Consider the following 25,335-nt stretch of genomic DNA (forward strand, 5'->3'; position numbering starts at 1 on the left):
TTAAAAATAAACATAATTTTATTTTTCATCAAAAACTGACTAGATTTCACGTAAATACCTTTTGTTAAAATTGTTAAACTTTGTTAAAAACTACTTTAATGTCGATACAGTTATTCATCATGAATACATGAACGACAGAATTATAAGTAACATCTGAAAATTGCGTGTTTAATATTGTATGCAGAACACTTATGGTATTAATTTCGATGTGACTTGTGACGATATGAATTGTTTCAGTTTATACTAAAACCGACCCCCCCCCCTTTTCCCTTCCACTAAAGCCTCAATTACATTGAGCTTCTTTACGAACTGTTCGTTGGCGAATTTATAATCTGTTGTAAAGTCGCCCAGTGTAATCATCGAACATGTTAGCTTGTTAGATTATAAATTCGCCAACACACAGCTCGTAAAGAAGCTCAATGTAATTGAGGCTTAAGTCTTCTAAATAGTGGTCCACTGTGGTGTGATTTTAGCTCGTGAAGTTTGGTTACTTAATTAATTGTCAAAAAAGTAAAGATTTTCATAATTAAGATACAAACACATAATTTTAATTTATATATACATAAAAAGGTACAAAAGCGATTTCGTAAGCATGTCAATTTTAAAGCTTACTGTTTTTATTTATCTAATTCTATTTCGACCGCTGCAACTTTTATGGTACCATCTTTGGAAAGTCGACGTTCTATATCTGATCAATAATTTCTTTTTAAAATTATCAATGGTTTTGTTGACTCGCCAAACCTACTCGAAAGGGTGGGTTTCCATTGTCCATCAAGATTTACGCTAAACCAAACTTTGTACCATACTAGTCGTAGCGGTTCTAATTATGCATAAAACTCTTTTATTCGGCGCTCTTGTTTAAATTATAATATGTATTTCTCCACCGTTGATCCTTTTAATAATTCACCTGTTTCATTTAAACGCGCTATCTCCAAAATTTTGTATAAATAGATATATATATATATATATATATATTTTAATTTACTTTTTTTTTGTATATAATTTAATTATTTATTATTATTATTCCTCATTTTTCTCATGTAATTTTCTTATGTAATTTCTTTATATTTATGTTATTCTTACTCTCTATCTTGTTAGGCTTAACTATATTATAATATATAATGTATACATGGAAACTTTGCTGGTTGCAATAACTTTTCATTATTATATTTCAAATGTTAGTAATAGAAATGTAACTGTTTGTTTCCTTAAAAAAAAAGCCTTCGCACCATGAATTAAATGATAGCATGGAACATTTTGCTTGACCGGAAGTCAGATAAAACCTCTGCACCCGTTAATGACATTTTTCGTCCACGGTAATTTTTTTGCTTAAATTATAATTGATTTTGAGTTTTTCGGGAAAATTAAATTTTAAAAATAAAACTGAGCTGTTACTTATGTCCAATTTAATAAAAAAAAATGCCAACCATAATAATACATTCATCTCTTACGTGTTGAATTATTATGTTGGTAATAATCATAATACAGGTGCTTGAAAAGAGTTTTTTTATGTTTATTATGGGACAACGTAAAAATCGTGTTGTTACATATTACCATCCGGGAAATTCTGTAGCGTTCCGCTTCGCGTAGTTTTACATTTCCACCACTGACAAAATAGACGAAATGGCTAGCGCAAATTACTATTTGCCGGAATAAATTTTACAGACCTAGTAAAACCAATGACATGTGTTATATTTGTGTTTGTCACATGCGTTAGGCTCTATCTACTTGTCATTAAATCGGTCAACCTGAAAATATTTCTGCGCAGATGATTCGACACAAATCTGAAAACCAAGTTAAGTTCTATGACGTTGGCACTAAAAACAGTTTTGTTTATTTCTGAATTAATTAATTAATTAATGTATATAATTAACTCTATTTATGAATATTAGTAAAGCCAGTTGCAAACGGTCAGCTGTTTCGTCACCGATTTCTCGGTATAGCAGCGCAATTCATAGGAAGAGCAAAATAATCAGCTTGGAGAGGCCATCATTAGTAGATTGATCAAAGCTAAAGATGGTTACGATAAATTGCTATATATCTTATAAATAATATTCTTGTAATATTAGAAGATTACTTCTAAAAAATATTTTGGTAACTTCATATTATTTTTTGCTTATTTGTCGTTTTTGCGAAGATAATTTAATTTTTCCGATATTCAGGTTGTTGGAGTGAAAAATATACATTTATTTTTCTGATGAAGAATGAACTTGATGGATTGGATAAATTACAATTACTACGTCTTGTGAAAGGTCTTTTAATATAACTTCCATTCTGTGAGGAGCCATTTGCTTGACAAAAAAGCGAACATGCTAATTTATTTTAAATCAGGAATAGATATAATATTTTACCAATTAACTAAATTGTTAATTTATGAAATTAACAATTTTATTTTCTAATAAACATTTATGTTTTAATATGGAGATAGATAATATAAATAAACTGACATAACACGCAATATACGCAACATACTATCAAACTTTAGTTACTCATTTAATTATTGATTGGCAATATTATTACCATTATATTATTATATTAATTACAATAAATCGTGTAAAATAATATAATGTGTTAGATATGTCACACTAATTTATTTACTATACCCGTTTACATATGTATTTTATTTTTTATTATTATCTATTTTTTTTTATTATCTATAATCTGGCCAGCCCTAATACGATATTTGAAAATTCTGCAAATGTAGCAAACTATTGTTTTTTTTATCGTGCAGTGAAAGGCTGCAATTGAACTGGAATAATATTGTTCTGACAGATAATCAGAAGAGCAGTGCGGTGTATTCAGATTATAGTTTCGTAGTAATTAGTGAGGGAATATGAATATTTTTATCCATCTAATTTGTAATCCACTAGCGTCCAGTTTAAAGATTGAAATGATTTGGGAGAATAATAATAATTGTAATGTGTGACATATCAAGTTAATAGAAAATATTAAACAGCATTACAATTATAGATTACCGGAAAGGTATAAAGAAGTAAGTATGCAAACATAATTTTTAAAATTACTGTAAAATTTTCTCTATTAAAAATAAAAACATATTGGAAATGTATAAATCGAAGTGGAAGTGTTAAAAAATCTATAAAGTGGCGCTTACACTTGAAATTAGTATTTTATCCAAAAGATTTAAGGGGGGACATGCTCAGCGTAGGTCAAAATGGAGCTTTTGTTCTATTTTCAAAGCATGATCCTGGACATACATTAAAAGTTGTAGATAATCTATTTATATAATTTTGAAGCCTTATTATCCTTTATGTTTATTTAAAACATTTGATGACTGCATTAAGTATTTTTATTATATAAAATAGTATTCTTTTAAACCTCTCGCTCTAATGTTTTAGAATATAGTCATATTTAAGTACATAAATGTGCAGTGGTGTTAAGATTTTTTACATTTAATAATTTTTAAACGCATTTATAAGACCATCAGTATAATTTATATCGATATTATTATAGTGAAATATTTACGATAAAAAATTATATTGATAATCTCTGTGATCCAAATTTGACAAGAATTGGGCATTTTATTATTCAAAAAATGGGCAAGATTAACACTTTTGAAGATAATTCTAAAGATATTCATTATAAGCTGTGTCTTTGACCATTCAAGTGTGGTAAATATCCTATGAATAATGATTGCTTTATAATAATTATTGACCTATGAATAAGGTAGTGTTTTTTTTGAAATACGCCATTTCTTTTGGCATTCCTCAGTGGTTAAGCTACAACATACGGCCGTAGCCATACCTTGACAAACTATAATTGAAGTAGGGACTAAAATGATGTTAACGTGCGTGTTCGAAAATTATGTAAATAGATTATCTACAACGTTTAAGAAATGTCCAGGATCATGCTTTGAAAGTAGAAAAAAAGCTCCATTTTGACCCACGCTGAGCACGTCCGCCCTTAAGGACAATAATAATTATAAAGGCAATGGATGATTTATTATACTGTAAAATTATAAATATTAGCTCTCTTGAAAAATAATAAAAATACCTAAAAGTAACAATTGTTGTATTATATACATAATATTTGTTAAATATCTTGTGATGTAATAAAGATTAGTAGTTTTGAAACAAATTTATTTAGAATTTAAAAAAATACTTTGTTTCAAACTATTAAAATGGAGTTCTACCCCGTAAATGATAGGTAAATAATATTAAATGAGTCATTTACAAAAAACAATTTGAGTTAGTAAACTTTATTTTTTCATTGAAATTCATTAAAAAATTTTAATGTGATAATTTAATCGGTTTTCCATGTTATTATTATTAAACTTCAAAATTTTATGTCATGTATTTCGTATTAAAAAACATAACGACGCATATTAAATTGTTTTAAAAAATATTTTTTTGTTACATAATATGTTGAACAAATAACGACATTAATGTTAAAATAAGCATAACTTGTTTAATGTGAATAGTAAAATAGTACATTTTATTCGAAAAATATAATATGAATTAGATAAAATTATATTAAAGCTTAGAAATCCAGAGCTTTCTGAGCAACATCGTTACAAATAATAATGGTACCTTGTTTCGTATTAAATCGTGGATTGACCAAAAGCTCTGGCTTCAGACAGCTTTCGCTAATGATATACTTCCGTAAGCGGTAAAGCATTTCGCCGAATTCTGCACGATAAGGAGTATCTATCTTTTGTTTTTAAACGGAAAACTAATGAACTATTTAAACTACAATATACGTATATTATATTTTTTATCAATATATATTGTCTACATTCACCTACACGATTAAACCAGACAGGTAAACAGGCTTCTGGTGGTGTGATAACATTAAGAGTTGGTTTTATTTTAGTTTATAATAATCAAATGTGGGTGAAAAGAAAGACAAGTACAAAAATCGCAAAATGATTTAATGATGCCATTTTGTGGAGAATTATATCAGCTATTAGAAAGCATACTTGAAAAAAAAATAATAAAAATTATCGCCCAAAAACTGGCCTCAGAAATAAGACATTGAAATTCAAAAGAAAGGTCATTATCACAAACATTTGACAAAGAATATTTATATATTTTTTCTTTCTAAAACAATGTATTTAACCAAAGTAAATTATGATTGAAATTAATATTAAATTGATATGTAAGATAACTTTTAATTTAAGTTTAATAAATAATATAACAAGGAAGTTATTCAGTTTTTTCACTTTATCTCAAAACTGAAAATGATCTTTCTTTTCGCTTACCCTTTAATTGGAAAAGTTTATGTGTGTACAATTATTGTACATTTCCAACTTACTGTGAAATTTAGTGAGTTTAATGTGAGGAAAAGCAAGCCGTAGATACCTGGGAATGCGATCCTACCGCTTGTTTAAAATGACGAACAGTCAGGTAGTCAGTTGGACTTCGCTCGCTACCTGGAAAGGTTAACTGGATTTTAACAATCGGCCATTATTCTTCAGCCTGTGTTGGCTGTATTCTAAAAAAATCTGTCTGTCTGTATCATTAGTCGTAAAATAAATATCGTTCTCCGCAATAAGCTGTTGATTTTTACGCTACGTCTTACAGTCTTAATAGTAGGTTATTATTGTTTAACAAATGTAACCAAACATATTTAAATATTAAAATATAAAAATAATATTGTACTGTGCGTTTTGGTTGTGGTGAATTAATAGGTGATAACACTTTTTAATGTTCTCCACTGGGATATAGTGCATCTGAATATTTGAGTAAGATATTTAGAAGTCACTTTCTGTTGTTCTTGTAAAATATTGTATCTGTGTAATAGATAATAATAATAATAATAAGTAACATAGATGCTTACCAAAACACGTACCTATTTACAATCTAAAAAAAATATATATAAAAGTTGTATGTTGGGACTAACTCGCTGGGATTGCAGACTAAACAAATTGAAAAGGGTAAGTCATAAGTCTTAGTGTAGTGGAGATGGAGCAGAGATGGATAGATTATGTCGCTAGAAATTAAAGATATTGATGAGTGAATATGGAATAAACCCAATGTTATCTAGAGGATGTTAGCTAAATATATAGTATACATATATATATATATATATTATAAATAATAAGTTTTATCGATTATTCACAACCAATAAGTACAAATGAAAAATGTTATCTAAAAAAATGATGTTATAAATAACACAGTATTTTTTAGATATTGAAAATAATAAAAAAATATTTCGGTGTAGTGATTTCAGATAAAAACGATGAGTATTGTGAATAAAAAGAAAGAAAAAACCAATCCGTCGAAGCCTCACAAAGCATTTTCCAATATTGTTTGAAGAATGTTTTCTATAATAAACAAGAAGGCTTCATTTCACCGGTTGATTTTCAGGAAACCCTTCAGTTTCCTTTGTCAAAATACTCACTTAGTATCGGTAATACAGAACAAAGCTGCGTCTGCAATAGAGCTTTTAGTTTTCACTAAAAATATAAAATACTACCACTTGTAAAGTTTTTCTTTGCCATATTAAAATAATAATGAACATACAATTAATAAACAAAATAGGTACTAAAATACAAATTATATTACGCAAACGTCGAAAAGTATACTATTCACGGACAGAGCGCGAAATCCGAGGGATGTAGGTTTGATTCCTGCGGGGTGTCTTACTTTTTCAAATAATATTTTTTCTATTGTTTATAATATATTTTCTCAGAAGTGTTTTCAAAATTATGTATAAATTTTTTCTATTATATTGAAGGTATTCTACACGTAAAATATGTTTATATATATATATATTATATACATAGCTATTTTTACATGTATTTACGTTATGCAATAATCCTAATATCAATAAATAACTTTGCCACTTAGGTACCTACTAAGAGTACTAAGTTACGGAAATCGAAAAAGATATTGTTATGAACTAGGCTTAAGGCAGTGTTTCCAGATTCATGGCGTTAAGTAAATACGGGAAACAGCTTATTTACTGTGTGATGAAAACTCCCTCACAAAAGGAAAATCCCCTTATGGTGATCAAAGGGTCGTTCGGATCAGCGTTTTGATCTCTCTACAAGAAGTGTCTCAACAAGGAAAATCCCTTACAGTAAACGTTTGGCTAGAACTATCTAACAATGGAGTAATATGAATATAGTCTGTTAGAGTTTGTTAGCTTCAAAAAAGATAACGTCATATTATTTTCTTTAGTATTAATGATATATAAAAGATTTGGAAAAGCTTTTCCTTCAACGTAATTATGATTCTTTAATGTGGACTTCCTACTAAGTTAAGTATTCTTGAATTACAATAATTATCTTGCCCAGTGAGATTAATATTTTATGAGAATTTGTAATGAATACACACATTAACTGATTGAATAAATGAATGAATGATTTTGATTACATACCTTCTGTATGTATAATTATTAATTAATATACCTACAATACATTATTATTATACAACTAATAACTTTTAAAGACTGATATCATAGATATATCTCATTAGTTAAGTCCATTATATCCCAATACGTTACAATTGTAACCATATTCGACGATTTTACACCCCTTGGGTATAGTATTTTTATTATTTATAATTACTGATCATATATTATTAGGTTTTGACGATTTATTATACGCTTATCGAGTGTATTACTATTGATAAAATATGGGGTTTTTTACAAACACTTCAACTATTCATAATTTGTTTGTTATATTTTGTTATTGTGTCCCTTGACTTGATAGATAGGTAATGGAGTTTTTGCCTACTTTATTTCATTGATTTGTTATATAAGTTAGGGTTAACAGTTTGCGTTGTCAGTGTATATTTGCCTTTTGGTGAGTGTACTCAGTGCCTGAAGATGCCGAAAGGCGAATCCCGGGTCGCAAAAAACGACTCAAATGAAATAGTACAAAACTTAAATCTATTAGATTTTACATTATTATTAAGATGTTGGTATTATATTCCACCTAATATAAGTATAGAATATGGTCTTTGTTTTATAATTTATAAAAATAGGGTCCACTTAGCTCATTTGGTCTACTTCCATTTATCAACTTTATAAGTTTTGTACACATTCACTCTTTATACTATTTTAATAGAATTTCTTTGTTTTTCAAATGTGATGCTGTGAACGTCTTAAATTTAAAGTTTACTTAATGAAAAAATATGAATAGTTTGAATAATATACATTTAAAGTTGATTCAATTAATTCCAAATTCCTACAAATTTACCGAAAATAATCAATCAGTCGTTATCATCATAATCATCGAGGTTACAAAGAAATGGAGATTTGGTCACTTCCAGGAAATATCTCTACTCCTTTCTCTCTTCCGCAAGCTCTCTCCACTGTCTTAAATCCAGTTAGACTGTTTATCTTTATACACAACTACCTCAGTCTACGTCTTCCGACCATCATTTCTCCTACCAGATCTTCAAAGAGGAGTAGGTATATGTAAATCACTCTACATTGAAGTTATTGGCCCCACCAAACCACATCTGGTTTTAAACGAGCGTATCACGGGACCCTACGTTTCGATATGAAGCATCATTTTTTATGACTATTCCTTCCGTCTTAAAATAGATATATCAAAGTAATGACAAATATTTATCTAGGTTTAGGATTCTAGGTCAATGAAATATGTACGTATTCCTGAATGCATGATATGAGAAATAATAACTATTTACAAATGATGAAACCGTTACTAGATACATATTATTAAACATATTTTTGTCCCATTACAATATATACGTATATATAATAGGATGCTATATTTTGCTATATCGTTATAAATATACTATGTACTGCTCAATGATTTCTTAATATTTTTTTGGAATAAAAATGGAAGATATTTATTTTTAATTAATTTTAATAATTAATGAAGCGATATGACGAAGATTTTTTCACATTTTGACATTTAAATTATATTAGGTACTCGCGTGCCTATTTCAAAGATAAGTGTCATAATAATATTAATATCTCACAACATATTTTAAAATAATGTTTTCAGTACATGTAAACAACATTTTTGAGATTATATTATGTATTGAAATTAATTATATGATGTTAATTTGTAGTCAATCTACGTGACAGTTTGACACCTAACATTTTCATACACTCACGAACACATGTGTATTACTACTTATAATTAATTAAATAATATACTTACACTTTTGTAACTATATACTACACAACAAGTTATAATTTTAATCTTATACCAATTAACAAAAATCACAGATGTTAAAGTCAAGCTTTGTTTATTTTACTAATAATAAAATTGAATTATCTGTAATGTTAAAATATTTGCACTTTTATCAGGGTTTTAATAAGTTCTATACCTCAGTAGAAAATATAATTTCATAAAGTTTGATTATTGCATTTTAATTCTAAAATTAAAGGGCTAATATTGATGATACTTGCACAGCTTATAGACAAATTTAGGAATGAATTTAAGCTTCTGGAATATAATTTACCATTCATTACGGTTGGTAAATTAGTCATATAGCAGAGGTGAGGTGCTGATAGAAGGGCGTTTGCCCAGATCTATCCGCTTTATTTGATTTAAAATCATTAATATAATACCCTGATGACACAAAATACCCTGATGTTGCAAAAAATTCGCTCATTTTGAGTCGACGTTGGATTAATTGTGTTTAATGCCCCGATCAGTCTTTGAACGTTTTGTGTTTTCTATCCATATAGAACCGTTTTTACAATCATTATATGATAATAAAGAAATCCCGAAATATTAAAAATACCAATTCTCGAGATTCGGGATGGAAAACCTCGAAAATTTCTCGAGAATTCCCGTCGGGAAATTCCCGAAACCCAACTCTAGCAGTGGTTGTGTTAATTGTCAGTGTGTATTTGCCTTTTGGTGAGTGTACACAGTGCCTGAAGATGCCGAAAGGCGAATCCAGGGTCGCAAAAAACGACTCAAATGGAATAGTATAACACTTAAATCTATTAGAATTTAACTAATTCTATATCAAATGTCAGTATAACATACGGAGCATTCCATCCGCAGTTCCTTAAATTAAATCTGATAAACCAATCATCAGTATAAATTGCAGAGTTAGAAACGGTTTCTATATTAATTTCAAGACATCTAGGGTAGTTATGAGTAAGTGAATCACAAACTAAATAATAATAATATGGAGTGCTCGAGTAAGATCCCGGAAGAAAACCCAACAGAATTTCCCGAATATTTGCCCTTTATTCAAACTAGCTTATTGTGTCTATCAGGGTACTGTATTATTATGTTTATGTACCTATTAAATTGTAAATACCAACCAAATAGTAGGCGATGCTTCAAACATGATATCCGCGATGACAAACAAATTCATGGCATTTCTCCATGAATAATTTCTCTTCATGGAATGCTGGATAAGAAAATGTCTACTGTTCAGAAGTTATTTCTTTATAAAATCACTCTACTAAAAAAATCTGAATGTGTACTTATGTACGCGCGTTAGAAGTTATACTTCTTTGGCGTAACAAAACTTGTAATAAACTCGATTCTTTGACTAGCTCTTAATTATCTTGTTAAATTACACACTCAAGAAAAAGAGCCGCTTATTGGAACGCCGTTGGTTTATTTCTATACACTTTAATCTATATTACTAAATTATATAATGGTATCTTGTTAAATTACACACTCAAGAAAAAGAGCCGCTTATTGGAACGCCGTTGGTTTATTTCTATACACTTTAATATATATTACTAAATTATATAATGGTTTCTTGTTGTTTTTATTTTTAAAGTACCAACTGTCACTCTGACGTTTAATGGTTTGTTTACGTAAGGAATTGCAAATGGCCGACATTAATAAATTTGCTGCCTAGGCAACGGAACAATTCTAAACTATAATATTATACTGTATAATCGTCACGATTGCAGTATCATACTGTAGCGTAAAGGTAGTGCGTTCGGATGATAACCGAACAATCGGTGGTTCAAATCCAATCGAGTGCGTTTTTTTCGTGTGAAAAAATAAATTATGTGTTACATGTCACACGCCAAAAATACACTCTGATCTGACTTCCCAAACGCGCCAAAAGAAGTATAACTTCAAAAATAATTGTATTATTTTACTTTCGATTGATACAATCAGGTTTAGCTCAGTTTTAATGTGTAAAACTCTACGGTTGTATACAAATGTAATTACATAAAATTGTCATTTATGTATGTGTTTTTTTTTATTTGACAGATTTTTTACCTGCCGCTCGCATTAGTAATACCACCTGCTCACTTCATTACGCATCAGCAATTTTCATTGCTGTATCAATTTTGGATTCATACGAAAACAGTCACGACACTTGGTCCATTGGAATACATTTTAAATACACCAAAACATCACAGAGTACATCATGGTAAGTTATTCTGTTCTATTATATTCTATTAGAAATTGCATTAAATATACACGTAAAATATTGTATTAAATATATTCACCAAGTTATTGCAAATCACTACAATACGGTGCTTTTGTATTAGCGAGCGAAAAGCTTTTGTTGGTATAATAATTAGGAATTTAATCGTTGTCAGTTTATTATATTACACAATGCCTACTTCAATTATCTCGGTTATCAAGTAGATTGCGATTTAATGAAATAGCTGAAGTTGAGTATTCCTTTGTTTTTAATTATGATTTTAATGACTTAGAAGTTCAACAAACACAATTCAACATACATTAAGAGTAAAAGCGGTATTTGTATACCCTATTCCCTCCATTAATCTCGTAAAATAATATGTTATATAAATAAGGGTGTATGGAATTTGTTTTATAGTTAAATTTCTTACATTGTTTGCTGAATATTTCCCCCCCCCCTTCAAGTTATGACGTTAAAAGAAAATGAGTATCTACCCCTTAGGATTAGAGCATTATTGATTTATTATAAATAAAATATCGGGTACCTTTATTTATGTATATTAAGTATACTTGTCTTTTTTAGGATGCAATAAATACTGCCTTGATAAGAACTATGGAGGCTTCCTCATAATATGGGATAGAATATTTGGTACGTTTGCAGAGGAAAGAGAGAAAGAAGAAATCATCTATGGTCTAGTATTTAACCAGCCATCATTCAATCCAATTCATTTGCAAGTAAGTTAATATTCTATATGGAAAAATAAATATTTTTTTTGTAATACTTATTTAATTTGTCAATTTACTTATAAAGGGGTAATTAATATATTTTTTTAATGAGCCACTTTTTAAACGACCCCACTTCTGTCAAATTTTACATAATATATTCTGGCCGGTACGTTAGTGCGCAGTATTTGATATGAAAGGATTGTCACCGGAAGTGAGGCCATAGAGAATGTCATTAAGATGTGTCGTCCAGAATATGTAGTGTAATTTTCACAAGAGTTTCTTTAATAAAAAAGTTAGGTACATCTGTTTCTATTTACAAAATTATCAGAAATAAATAATAAGATTTAATATGATTGTTATATTATTGTGTTATTACCAGAGATTGCAATACCGAACGAAAATACCAATACCGGTATTTCAGTATTTCTTCTTATAATGCCGGTATTTGTAAAATAAAACAGAAGTATCTACCAATAAATATAATATGTGTGAAAATCTCTTTAAACCAGCGATTTCTAAACTGGGAGGCGCGAAAAGTTTGACACAATTAATGTAGCCATAGATTTGCAGTTTACAAATGCATAGTTTATAAAACGGCCGCTAGTTATAAACTACACAAAAAACAGTCTTATAAAAGGTTGCTTGCAAACCTGTCTGAAAATAAAGAGACTAATTGTATAATACCTCACTATCTACTACTACTCTATACCTCACTTCTATACTATTGTGAAACGCGCTGGCTATCTCGTAAAAAATGAAATAAAAGGGTCAAATCATAATGTTGAAATTTGAGGCAAATTTGTTTAGGAACGATAATTTTGTGAAAAAAATGAATCAAAGTGAAGGCATTCATAAAAAATAGAGCTTTGGAAATCAAAATTACAAAAAAATAAGTTCGCCATGTTTCCACTTTTAAATGATTTCTACCCCAGATATACTGAAGCAAACAAAAATCTATTTGCCGAGTTCTTGGTTAGTTTGCTAATGCACTTTTCACATTATTTTATTAATATGTAGCAAAAAAAGGCGCTGCTTTGTTTCATGGTTATTAAATATTTTAAATATGTGTATAATTTAGGAAACACTACATTAGACTACCACACTGCCCTTAACTTCAGTGATACGTAAGTGGGTCCGCCAAAGATCCTGGCCTAGCAACACGCTTAAAGATTTGGGGCCCATGATAGAATCCATTTGTCAATGAACGATGATGCATTTGGACTGACTACTATTGATATTGATTGTGCTAATAAACAAGCACATTCGTCGCATTAAAAACGAATTAATTTAAAAATTAATATACTTAATATAAATACTAAAACCTTGTTTATTTTTTTTTTTTTTTCATTTTTGTATGAGTACTAGTACATTGTTGACTATTTAAAAAGGTGTTTGTATTATTTAATGTAACAAAGATGGAGGGAGACGCCAAGATTACATTTTTTTAAAGGGAGGCTAACATAAAGTTTGGAAATCACTGCTTTAAAGTATTAATATTTTATAACATTTGTCATTGTTGGTAGACAAGGACGATGACGGCCCATGGAAGTACACCAGACATCATGTAACCCGACAAAAAATTACAGTCCCGTTAAGCCTTTTATATTAATTTATACATTTTATTTCCACTTTCAATACCGAATATATCGGTATTGTCTGATTTATAAAACCGGTTTTCGGTTTCGTAACATATGGGATGCCAGTTATTAAATACCTGTATTGCAATCCCTAGTTATTACATCTTATACAATTGAACGTAGTTATGCAGAATGTAGCCAGTCCACAATAATGTCGAGCTGAGATAATGGCACTTTAATTATTGTAGAGAATTTATTTCTTTATTTCGATAACTTCAGATAATAATTAATAATTCTTATTATACTAGCATAATATAATATATGAATTTTATTATAAGTCATAAATCTTATTTTGTGAAACATGTTCAAAATACAATTGAATGACTAATTTAATCGTAAGGGCAGTAATTATCTAATTAAAGCCCGTCGCTCAACCGATTCTTGTAAATTTTCAAGTATTTTTACTTTTTACAGTGTAGATAGGTACTTCATTTAAAGAAATAACTCTCATTATTTTTTTTTAATTCAACTGGATATTCTTACCTTTAGTATGCTAATGGGTCATTTACATTTTAAGCTGGCTTAAGGTTTTTATCGAAAGAAAAAAAAGTGTCTTATTTTAGGGAAAAATATATTTTATAGATTCATATTTGAATAAGAAAATAATCCATCGAAGTTGTCTATTCGACTAAGTATATTAAAAGACTTTGCTTTTTAATTTTTATGGTAAAATTGTCAAATATTAAAATGTGTTTAAGTACCTATATACTTGTTTCCTGTGATTAAACAGAAAACTATAAGTAAATATATTCATATAAATTCATTTATTATTATTATCCTATTACATGTTTTACATTTTAGTTATGCTCAATCATCAAATATATTCGTATTAAACATTATCTAGAAGTAGAAGGACAATCTATTAAGGCTGTATTTAATTGGTAAAAACACTCGATAGATTCCACTTACTCTAGATTTTTTCTAGAATTTTTCTAATTGATATATTTCTGAAGACGTTATAAGTTATATTGTACGTATATCTATCTATATCTGAGTCGGAAAATGTAAAACAAATAAATATTAATATTTTGCAATAGCTTCATAATAATTATTAATGATCATTTTTTGTTTTGCTTTATAACATATTACTAAGAAGACTCGATTTGATTAAAAATATTTGTAAGTAGCCTAAAGGCATTAAATAAAGAACATCATTTTAATTAAATTAAGTTTTAGACAGTGTGGTTGTTATTTCTTTATTTTTAATTTCTGACGATAAAAAACAGAAGATTATGTAGAATAAATTGTTTCGTAAAGAAATTGTAATAATAGCATCAAAGTTAATTGTAATATTTTATACCTGCGGAAATCCTTCTGGTGATATTACGGATTAACAGCCTATTGCCAGACTAGAACACATTATTCTCATTGATTATACCATTTAATAAAGCAGGGATCGGGGAACTGTTTTAAATGTTATCTTTAATCTAAGTGTTGTATTAAATAATATATTATCTCCCTCTACAGACTTTAAAGTAAAAAGTAAGTTATTATTTCATTGATTATACAATTTAATAAAGTAGGGATCAGGGAACCCTTTTTGAATATTATTATCTTAAATCTAAGTGTTGTATTAAATCATATATTATCTCCCTCCCTAGACTTTAAAGTAAACAGTGAGTTAATATTACTATTAAAACGAAAAATAAACTTCTTTCGAGGTTAAGACATAAAAAATATATGGTACCGACTTACCTAATTAAAGTGATTGAATGCCACATGCGACTTAGAAAAATGGTGTTCAAAACAGCATAGAGTTTTTTTAAATTAAATCAACTGCATTTGTTCAATTCTACGCATGCTGTACTATTGAGCAAAGCACAAGAAGGTTTTCATCAAACCTTCAAGAACTTCATATATAACGGAAAGTCGATTATTTTATATTTTACTTTAGAGACTTTTTGCGTGGAGAGTGTTGCCATAATGAAAACTGAGACTTTTAATTACATTTTTTTCCATCCGTCATTACACACAAAATTTTCATTTTTAGCCCATTTTGCTTTATTTATGTACTCCTATTTCCCGACTTATAAAATGAGAATGAGTACATGGATAAACTTACGAACATTGTCCACAAACCAGTATTTGATTACTATTTTAGTATACTTAATACATTTAGAACTGTATATAAACATAAAGCTTAGTAGACAGTTCTATTCAGAAAAGTTTATTAAGTTTAACGAATTCAGTAAAGTTACTATTTACTTTCAACTGCATAAATTGTATGTACAACTTAGTAACTACTGACAGTTTTTATTCACCACTAATAATAATAATATTTTCATGAGTAATACGAATTATATGAATACATTAAGGGCGGACGAGCTTTTATTCTTTTTTCAAAGCATGATCCTGGACATTCCTTAAACGTTGTAGATAATCTATTTATATAATTTTAAAGCTTTATTATCCTTTATATTTATTTTAAACATTTGATGACTGCATAAAGTATTTTTATTACATAAAATATTATTCTTTTAAACCTCTCAGTGGTGTTAAGATTTTTTACATTTATTAATTTTTAAAAGCATTTATAAAACCATCAGTATAATTTATATCGACATTATTATAGTGAAATATTTACGATATAAAATTATATTGATAATCTCTGTGATCCAAAATTTGACAAGAATTAGGCATTTTATTATTCAAAAAATGGGCAAGATTAACACATTTGAAGATAATTCTAAAGATTCTGATTATAAGCTCTGTCTTTGACCATTAAAATATGATAAACATCATATGAATAGAATAAGGTAGTGTTTTTTTGAAATACGCCATTTATTTTGGCATTCCCCAGTGGTTAAGCTACAACATACGGTCATAGCCATAAATTGACAAACTTAAAGTGAAGTAGGGAGTAAGATAATGATAATTCGCGTGTTTGAACATGTACCGTTTAAAAAAAAAGATTTTTTTTTCGGTTAGGTTAGGTAAGGTGATAATTTCAATTTGGGGAATTGGTGTATTGATTGAATAGATTATTAAGAAAGCATAACATGGCCCCTATAAATGGACTAACAGGGCGGTAGCGTGAGATGTGAGATAAAAACAAATCACAAATTTGCTCTAATAGTAAAAAAAGTCGCCTGCGGGACCATTTCACCAGAGGGATATTAACATTTAAAAAATAAGGTTGTATGATGCAATTTTTTATTGTTTTATATTGATACTTGACGACACTATAATTCAAGCTAAAAACATTTACAACACACAAAAACAAGCTAAAGCCATTCAAAACTAAAAACAAATCGCTAACACAAATTCGAAAACGCTTCTGTTGTACGTCACACATGCAATTAAACTTAGCGATAGGTAGGGGGGGGCGGAACGATCCTGGGCTTTAGAATGTAGAGGCCATAGAGAACAGACAAGGATACAGAAAAAATAATTATTAAAAGTATATACGCTGGTAGCAATAACTTCTATTTTACACCCACAAAAAAATTACAGGTGAATTATACATGCATATTGGAATTATATTTATCAAAACAAATATTCAGTGTGATCGATAGAGCATCTTTTTCGAATTCTGGCAGATCAGAGAAGGACCATATCATGCATTACAATACAACGGTGAGCATTGTTTTGGATTTTGAGTACATCTACTGTGCCAGGATTATATAAGCCAGCGAGATGTTGTAAAAAAATAGTTAAACTCCTTAGCGTAATAATTTATTAGTTTGCATCCCTTACTGATGTATTATTACGTGGGTAACAATATTTTTTTCTGTATAATTAAAAATAAACATTTAAACTTGTTTTAAGTAAAACTCGTATAATTTAAAAATGATTTCCCCAAAGACTGAACGTTGACCTTTTTCTGGCTATCTTTCATATACAGCATATAATTTAAAAATAAGTAATATTAAAAATATGGGGTTAAATAATTTCATTAGCATAAAAGCGTTATATACTGTTATTTACAACCGCGTTTGCACGAAAAATAGCACCCTACCTATTCCCAGGTCATACTTATAAGGGTACATAATTGATCGATGAACGCGACTGGAGGTGATGTGACAATCATTTCATTATCGGCATATCTCCAATTGATTTCCCCGTGGGTCCGCCACGCTCGCAGAATTTCCATTCAATTATAGAAAATCACTTGGAGCGGAAATTGCAAGGCATAACGGTAGGGCGCTTTTGGCAGATGTCAAATAAGTGTGCGCTGAGCTTTTGTTGTGATCACATAAAATTTTTCACCAAACTTTTTCAATATGTACGTATTATTATTTCAAATGAATAAAATTATTTATTTAAATCATATATTATTATAATATAGAGAATTACACGGATAATTATTATATAGGTATACGGTACACAATAATAAAAAATAGTGAGTAAAGGTGTAAATTTTTTTTTGTGATTTTACCAAGACTTTGACCACGATGCTGTCATACTGCCTCTTGTCTTCTAGAAGAGGATCAGCCGATCAGGTCCTCACTTCTATTTTGTTGAAGAACTTTATAATTTTGCCATGCTCTTCCGTCTTACCCAACTCCAGGGCACCTTTTAATTCGTCGGCATTCTCATTGATATCCGCAATTCGCAGCTGTACTCTGTGACGTTCATATATAAGGTTGTACTGCTATATGTACAATCTCCTCTAAAACATTACGTTCACCGCAGAGCTGCAAATCGCTTCTTCCCATGAGGACATCAAATCTTTTACCCATTGTGTGCTCTGTTCTTAGCTTCAGTATTAGCTTAAGCTCGTTCCTCTTCAAAGGAGACTCTACAAACCATGGCACCAACCGTGGTGATGGTAGAATAGACTTACTCCATTTCCTCTTTTCTAATGATTTCCTATGGTGAATATCTATCCACATGCTTTGGCACATTTTCTTTATAGCCTCATTCCTGTCGAAATAAATGATATTACATACATGATTTTGAAAACACTTCTTAGAAAATATATTATGACAAATAGAAAAAAATCTTTTTTGAAAAAAAGTAAAACATCCCGCAGGTATCGAACCTGCATCTCTCGGGTATTGCGCCCACGCACATAGACCATTATGCTAAAGGAGTCATACTTAATTGCGACAAATTTAACTAATGGCTTTTAATACTCTCTGAAGTGTTTCCCGAATTGAGCTACTATTGGCGATTGCCTTTTATATTTTAAATCAAATCTCAGAAGTGTTTTCAAAATTATGTAGGTATGTTCAATAATTAGAATGTTAAATTCTTAAATCTTGTGAATCATTCATCGAATAAAAAAATAGTTAATTAAAATTTATTAGCACGTTCAAGTAAGTTACAACAAAAGATCCTGGACTGATCCGCTACGTCAGTTAGTAATTAAAGTAACTTTTGATATCTTAAGTTTCCCCATGGGTGTACCTACACAAAACAGTGACAGCATTACCTATTTTGATTTATATGTTTATTCGCTGTTTTAGATACTCAGTTGAATGACATTCAGATGTTTTATCAGTTTATTGTTTATATAGACTTACCTAAATTTAGATAACTCAGTCAAGACACACTTAGGTGGGTAGAGAGTTCAGTTTTGGGTGACTACTCGCGATATATTCCCAGTTCTAAAAAACTATAGCCACCTCACGAAACCGGTTCACACCTAGTGATTTTCTCGATTAAAACCGGATGTGGTACGGGATGGGTTTTTTTAGGTTGTTTAACATGAATGAAGTTTTATTAAACAGTTGTTTTATAACAAGCTTGCGATGTATAAAATTTTGTTACAGATTCGTTTATTGATCTAAAATTACTACAAGTTGACTTTTTCTGTATTTATATAAATAATTATATGAAACCTCTTAAAATATACATTTGAAACGGATAAATTACGATTTTTGACTTGCTACTTCACGATAGGTGGGGGATTCTAATTAGAGGGTGAATGTATTTAAAAATAATAGAAGTTCTCGTAACACTTAATCGATATATTTTATATAATTACTAGCTGAAGTACCCGGCTTCGCACAGGGTCGCTTCGTGGTTATATTTATCTTAGATATTTGAAAAATAATAAGAGGTAATTATTTTTTTTATTATTAAAATATCTGTGTAATAAAATATGGCAATATGTAAATAATTCTAATAGGAGTAAAGGTCAAACATAAGAACACTAAATTAAAATCGAATCCAAAATATGAAAACGTTATTAATGTTATTAATATGTAGTAAAAAAAAAAATCAAAATTGGATGGGACAAACAAACTACAAACGTTGTATGTTATATAATAATAATTTAGAAACCTTCGTAGGTGTGCGCACACAACTGACAAAAGTTTCATCGCAATCGGATGAATGGTATAGGAACGCATACGAATAGTAGAAGAAGATGATTTTCTAATTCAGAAATCTTCGTGGGCATGCGCATGACAACTCACCAAAGTTTCATTGCAATCGGATTAATGGTATAGGAACGCATACGAATAGAAGAAGATGGTTGTACTAATTCAAAAACTTTCGCGGGCGTGCGCACAACAACTGGTCAAAATTTCATCACAATCGGATGAATGGCATAAGAACGTATACAAATAGAAGAAGAAAAAGATGGTTGTACTAATTCAGAAACCTTTGCGGGCGTGTGCACAACAACTGGTCAAAATTTCATCACAATCGGATGAATGGCATAAGAATGCATACAAATAGAAGAAGAAAAAGATGATTGTACTAATTCAGAAACCTTTGCAGGCAAGGGCACAACACTTGGTCAAAATATCATTGCAATTGGATGAATGGTATAGGAACGCATACGAATTGAAGTAGAAGATGATTTTCTAATTCAGAAATTTTCGTGGGCATATGCACGACAACTCACCAAAGTTTCATTGCAATCGGATGAATGGTGTAGGTAGGCATTCGAATAGAAGAAGAAGATGATGGTTGTACTAATTCAGAAACCTTTGCAGGCGTGCGCACGACAACTCACCAAAGTTTCATTGCAATCGGATCAATGATATAGGAACGCATACGAATAGAAGAAGAAGAAGACGGTTGTACTAATTCAGAAACCTTTGCGGGCTTGCGCACAACATATGGTCAAAATTTCATCGCAATTGGATGAATGGTATAAGAACGCATACGAATAGAAGAAGATAGAATAGAAGAAAAAGAAGATGAAAATGGTTGTATCAATTCAGAAACCTTTGCGGGCGTGAACACAACACATAATCAAATTTTCATTGCAATCGGATGAATGGTATAGGAACGCATACGAATAGAAGAAGAAGAAGATGGTTGTACTAATTCAGAACTCTTCGCGGGCGTGCTCACAACAACTGTTCAAAATTTCATCGCATCGGATGAATGGTATAAGAACGCATACAAACAGAAGAAAAAGAAAATAGTTGTAACAATTCAGAAACCTTTGCGGCGTGAGCACAACACTTGATCAAAATTTCATTGCAATCGGATGAATGGTATAGGAACGCATACGAATAGAAGATAGAATAGAAGAAGAAGATGGTTGTACTAATTCAGAAACCTTCGCGGGTGTTGGCACAATTACTGACGAAAACTTTATTGCAATCGGATGAATGGAATAGAAACGCATACGAATAGAAGAAGAAGAAGATAGTTGTACTATTTCAAAAACCATTGCGGGTGTTACCACAACAACTGACGAAGGTTTCATCGCAATCGGATGAATGGTATAGGGACCATACGAATAAAAGAAGATAGAATGAAGAAGAAGAAGAAGAAGATGGTTGTACTAATTCAGAAACCTTCGCGGGTGTTGGCACAATTACTGACGAAAATTTTATTGCAATCGGATCAATGGAATAGGAACGCATACGAATAGAAGAATATAGAATAGAAGAAGAAGAAAAAGAAGGTAGTTGTACTAATTCAAAAACCATTGCGGGTGTTACCACAACAACTGACGAAGGTTTTATTGCAATCGGATGAATGGTATAGGGACCATACGAATAAAAGAAGATAGAATGAAGAAGAAGAAGAAGAAGAAGATGATAATTTTTCTAATTCAGAAACCTTCATGGGTGTGCATACAACCACTTACCAAAATTTCATTGCAATCGGATGAATGGTATAGGAACCATACAAATAAAAGAAAATATAATAAAGAAGAAGAAGAAGATGATGATTTTTCTAATTCAGAAACCTTCATGGGTGTGCATGCAACCACTTACCAAAATTTCATTGCAATCGGATGAATGGTATAGGAACGCATGCGGGACAGATACACAGACAGACAGACATACAGACAGACAGACATTCATTTTTATATATAAGTATAGCCTATTCTCTTCCCGCAAGTGCAAGCAATAAGTTTACAAAGTTTTATCGCAATCGGATGAACGGTATGGCTGCGCATTAAATACGAACAAACAAACACACAAACACACAAATATTAATTTTAATATATTAGATATACAAAGATTTTTAAACATAATATTTTAAAATACAGAAAAACTATTTTGAAGAAAACTTAATTTCTTATAGTCCCCGAGAGCAATAGTAAGTAGTACGGCTTTACATGACTAAATTGTGTTAATAATAAATTTAAATAAATACTGACCTGTGGCACATATGAGAATTATGCAAAACGTTTTCACTGACGACAACCCGTAAGAAATAGAATATATTTACATTTAAAAATTACATTTAGTCAAATAAATACCCAATTATATTATATTTTTTTTATTTAGGTATACTATTATTACTCGTATTACCTAATTGTGTAGGTCACCAGTATACATAAAATATAGAGTATAGACGTTATCTTAATACAATTTCTACGAGGAAAAATATTAACAATTAACTCAAGTTATGACGTCCTTGCTCATTATCAAATATAATTCAAAAATATAAAAGCTAATTTTGCATTTAGCTAAATATTATCTGGTCATTTTAATTCACAGCAAACTGCGCACGAAGCTGGTCACCCAATAAAAGAGAATTCTAAAGCTCAGTGTGAGCTTCAGCGTATTTTTAGCACTGCCTGAGGCATTATTTTCGGGAAGGGCTTAAAAGTTAATAGGTTTCCAGTAATTTCATTTGAATTATGTTTTCCAATGGATGGCTAGCCACTATCGAATTAAATGAATATTTATTATTCGTATTTAGGGGTACACACAAAGACTTAAAAGATATTGTTATACGGTTGAAGGCGTATACGTGAAAGTGAAGTGAATCTAAAAAAATATGTGTCATAGACTAACCTTTAAATTAACTACTGCATTGGTGATTAATTTATTACATAGGTGCACTCTATTATCGTCAGATTCACTCAAATAATCAATTCAATAAATTATTAAATGTGCAATAATTGTAAAAAAAAATGAAAAGTAGCATACTAGACAGTCACAGTTTTAGCAGATTTGTATAATAGAGAAGATTAATACAATTAGATCATACTAAAGTTATTATTATAATGCGAATGTTGTCTATGAAGAAAAAAAGCGTACCTATCAATAAATATCAACAATTATTATATAACATATTACAAAAATACCCAAACGCATAGACATATTATTACTAAAAACTTATTTAAGAACATTTGAATAAATGCTTTTGAAGCATGATTTTCATGTATTCCACCGATGTATGGAAAACATGTGCAAATACACTGACAAAAAGCAAGTTTTGACATTATTTCAGTGGTAAATTTTTATTATATCTCTCGAATCTACGAAGTCTAGCGCAATGTTGTTTTGAATAAAGTGCGCAAATGTATTTGACGTAAATTGTCCAAACTGACCGATTCCAGGTGCTTACTTGTGGCATGTTTCAAACAAAACAACTTCAGAAGTTGTTAAACCATTAAATAATCTATAATATATGTATGTATCTTGGTTTAAACTTAACATAAGATTATTTTTTCCATTTATTTAATTTAGTATTTGATAGATTTTTAGCAAATTTAGAGTAGGTTTGATTCGTATACAATTTCTGACAGTACGTAGGGCAATCGAGGTCATTCATTGATTGGCCAATTGGTATCGGGCGGTATGCAGCCAATGAGGTTTCGGCTTATTAGTGTGGGGCGGTTTCCAGTCAATTACCTTTTATATCACTGTGATGCATGTGAGCTTAAACTGAAAGTGGGTACCTATCTCATTTGGAAAAACGTATCCGAGAGCGCATCTAAAAAATCTAAACCTCACTGTTCAATTAAAATTACCACTAAACGTGTCCAGTAAAATAAAAGTTTTATGGTATCACTTCATTTTTCTGTTTTAGAAGGATCATTTTTAAACATTTCGTATTTATTATATTGCTATAATATCATGCCTTAGTAATGAATTGATCTTCAGTCATATTTTTACTGGTATTTAAGTAATAAATCCGCCAAAATAAAATTACCTCTATAATGGAAGCACATACTGTAAAGAACTCTACTAAAATATATCCTTTTATATATCTACATATTATTTAAAAAATTGACTTCAAGAAAACAATTCCTAGAAAGCACAGTTTTAGACGTGAAATTCAAAAATCTTGCGGTCGGGTCATATGATGAGAATAGACACTAGTGCTTGACATATTATAGAGCTATGCTAATGGATTGCTTTTGACGGAAAACGCTCGTAGCAATTTTTACGTCAGCCAGTCATAGAGGTGTAGTAAGCATTTTCATTGAAAAGTTTACTATGATTAGGGTATGACAGTTTGTTAATTATTAACCGAAAACATTGAAAGTTTTTGTCTTATCATTATTAATTAAATATTCTAAACCTGAATAAATATTTTAAATATATTTCTCTTCAAATTACGCATAATTCAATTTCAATTCAGTAATTCGAATATTTATTCCAAACCCTCTTTAAATACAGGTATATTTTATTTCATAGCGCGATATGTATATGTTAATTTATTCATATTAGTAGAGTCGTGAGCGAAATAGTATTATCTGTAAATACAATGATTGTGGAATCCCATGATCGGTGTACCTGATGTTGTGTTGATACTAGTCAAATGAAGGCGATTTTATGACTTGAGCGTGACTATTTTTTTTGAAATACACACTCATGGAAACAGTAGTTAAAAGTTATTATTCACTCATGTAATCATGCACAATTATTATTGGTACATTTATCAAGTACACCAACCGTAGGATTCTACTTTTATTATATTAATATAAATAAATCAGGGTAATAAAACTGATTAACGACTGAAAACGTAATATAAATATCAAAATAAATGTTAACAACACCTATCCACGCGTGATCCTTAGCGGTGAAAATTTATTAAGATAATAAAATAATATATACCTACACATTTTTATTCCATTATAGCTTAACTTTCATAATAATTATGATACTATAATCTTAAATAAGTGATTTTTTAAATTTATTGCCATGTTGATAAACCGATAAATCTTATGCTAAGTTTACATCTGACACTTATATCGTGATACTTATGTCATGTATCTGACATAAAATTTCACTTTTTGTTCACATCTGCATGGTATGTGATATAAATTCTCGTATAGGTACTTGTCGTTGAATTAAGTATCTACACTAATTAATTCAATGGCAACATTTTGTGGTTACATAAATGGCACTGTAGCTTATTCTGACACTTATGTCCTATACTTTTCTCATAACGTTGTGTCAATTGTCAGTGCATGGGAATGTCAGAAAAAATACAGCGAGTGTTATTATTTTAAGTTCTATTATCGCATTAATTTTCTTCACTTTGTTTTTATATTCTGTCAAGTTCACATCC

General features: G+C 29.9%; 1 protein-coding gene across 3 annotated transcripts in view; it reads left to right on the forward strand.

Moving 5' to 3' along the window:
• Window positions 1–25,335, forward strand: part of LOC147079106 (alkylglycerol monooxygenase-like) — a 110,839-nt gene that overhangs the window by 65,785 nt on the left and 19,719 nt on the right. For all 3 annotated transcript variants that reach the window (XM_085953447.1, XM_085953448.1, XM_085953451.1), the window contains exons 6-7: window positions 11,141–11,303; window positions 11,883–12,034. In XM_085953447.1, the coding sequence (XP_085809573.1) occupies window positions 11,141–11,303; window positions 11,883–12,034 (315 nt within the window). The remainder of the gene's footprint in view (window positions 1–11,140; window positions 11,304–11,882; window positions 12,035–25,335) is intronic.

This window comes from Rhyacophila brunnea, unplaced genomic scaffold, assembly GCF_057557595.1.
Source record: "Rhyacophila brunnea isolate RB1 unplaced genomic scaffold, BYU_Rbru_1.0 scaffold_10, whole genome shotgun sequence".
NCBI lineage: Eukaryota > Metazoa > Arthropoda > Insecta > Trichoptera > Rhyacophilidae > Rhyacophila > Rhyacophila brunnea.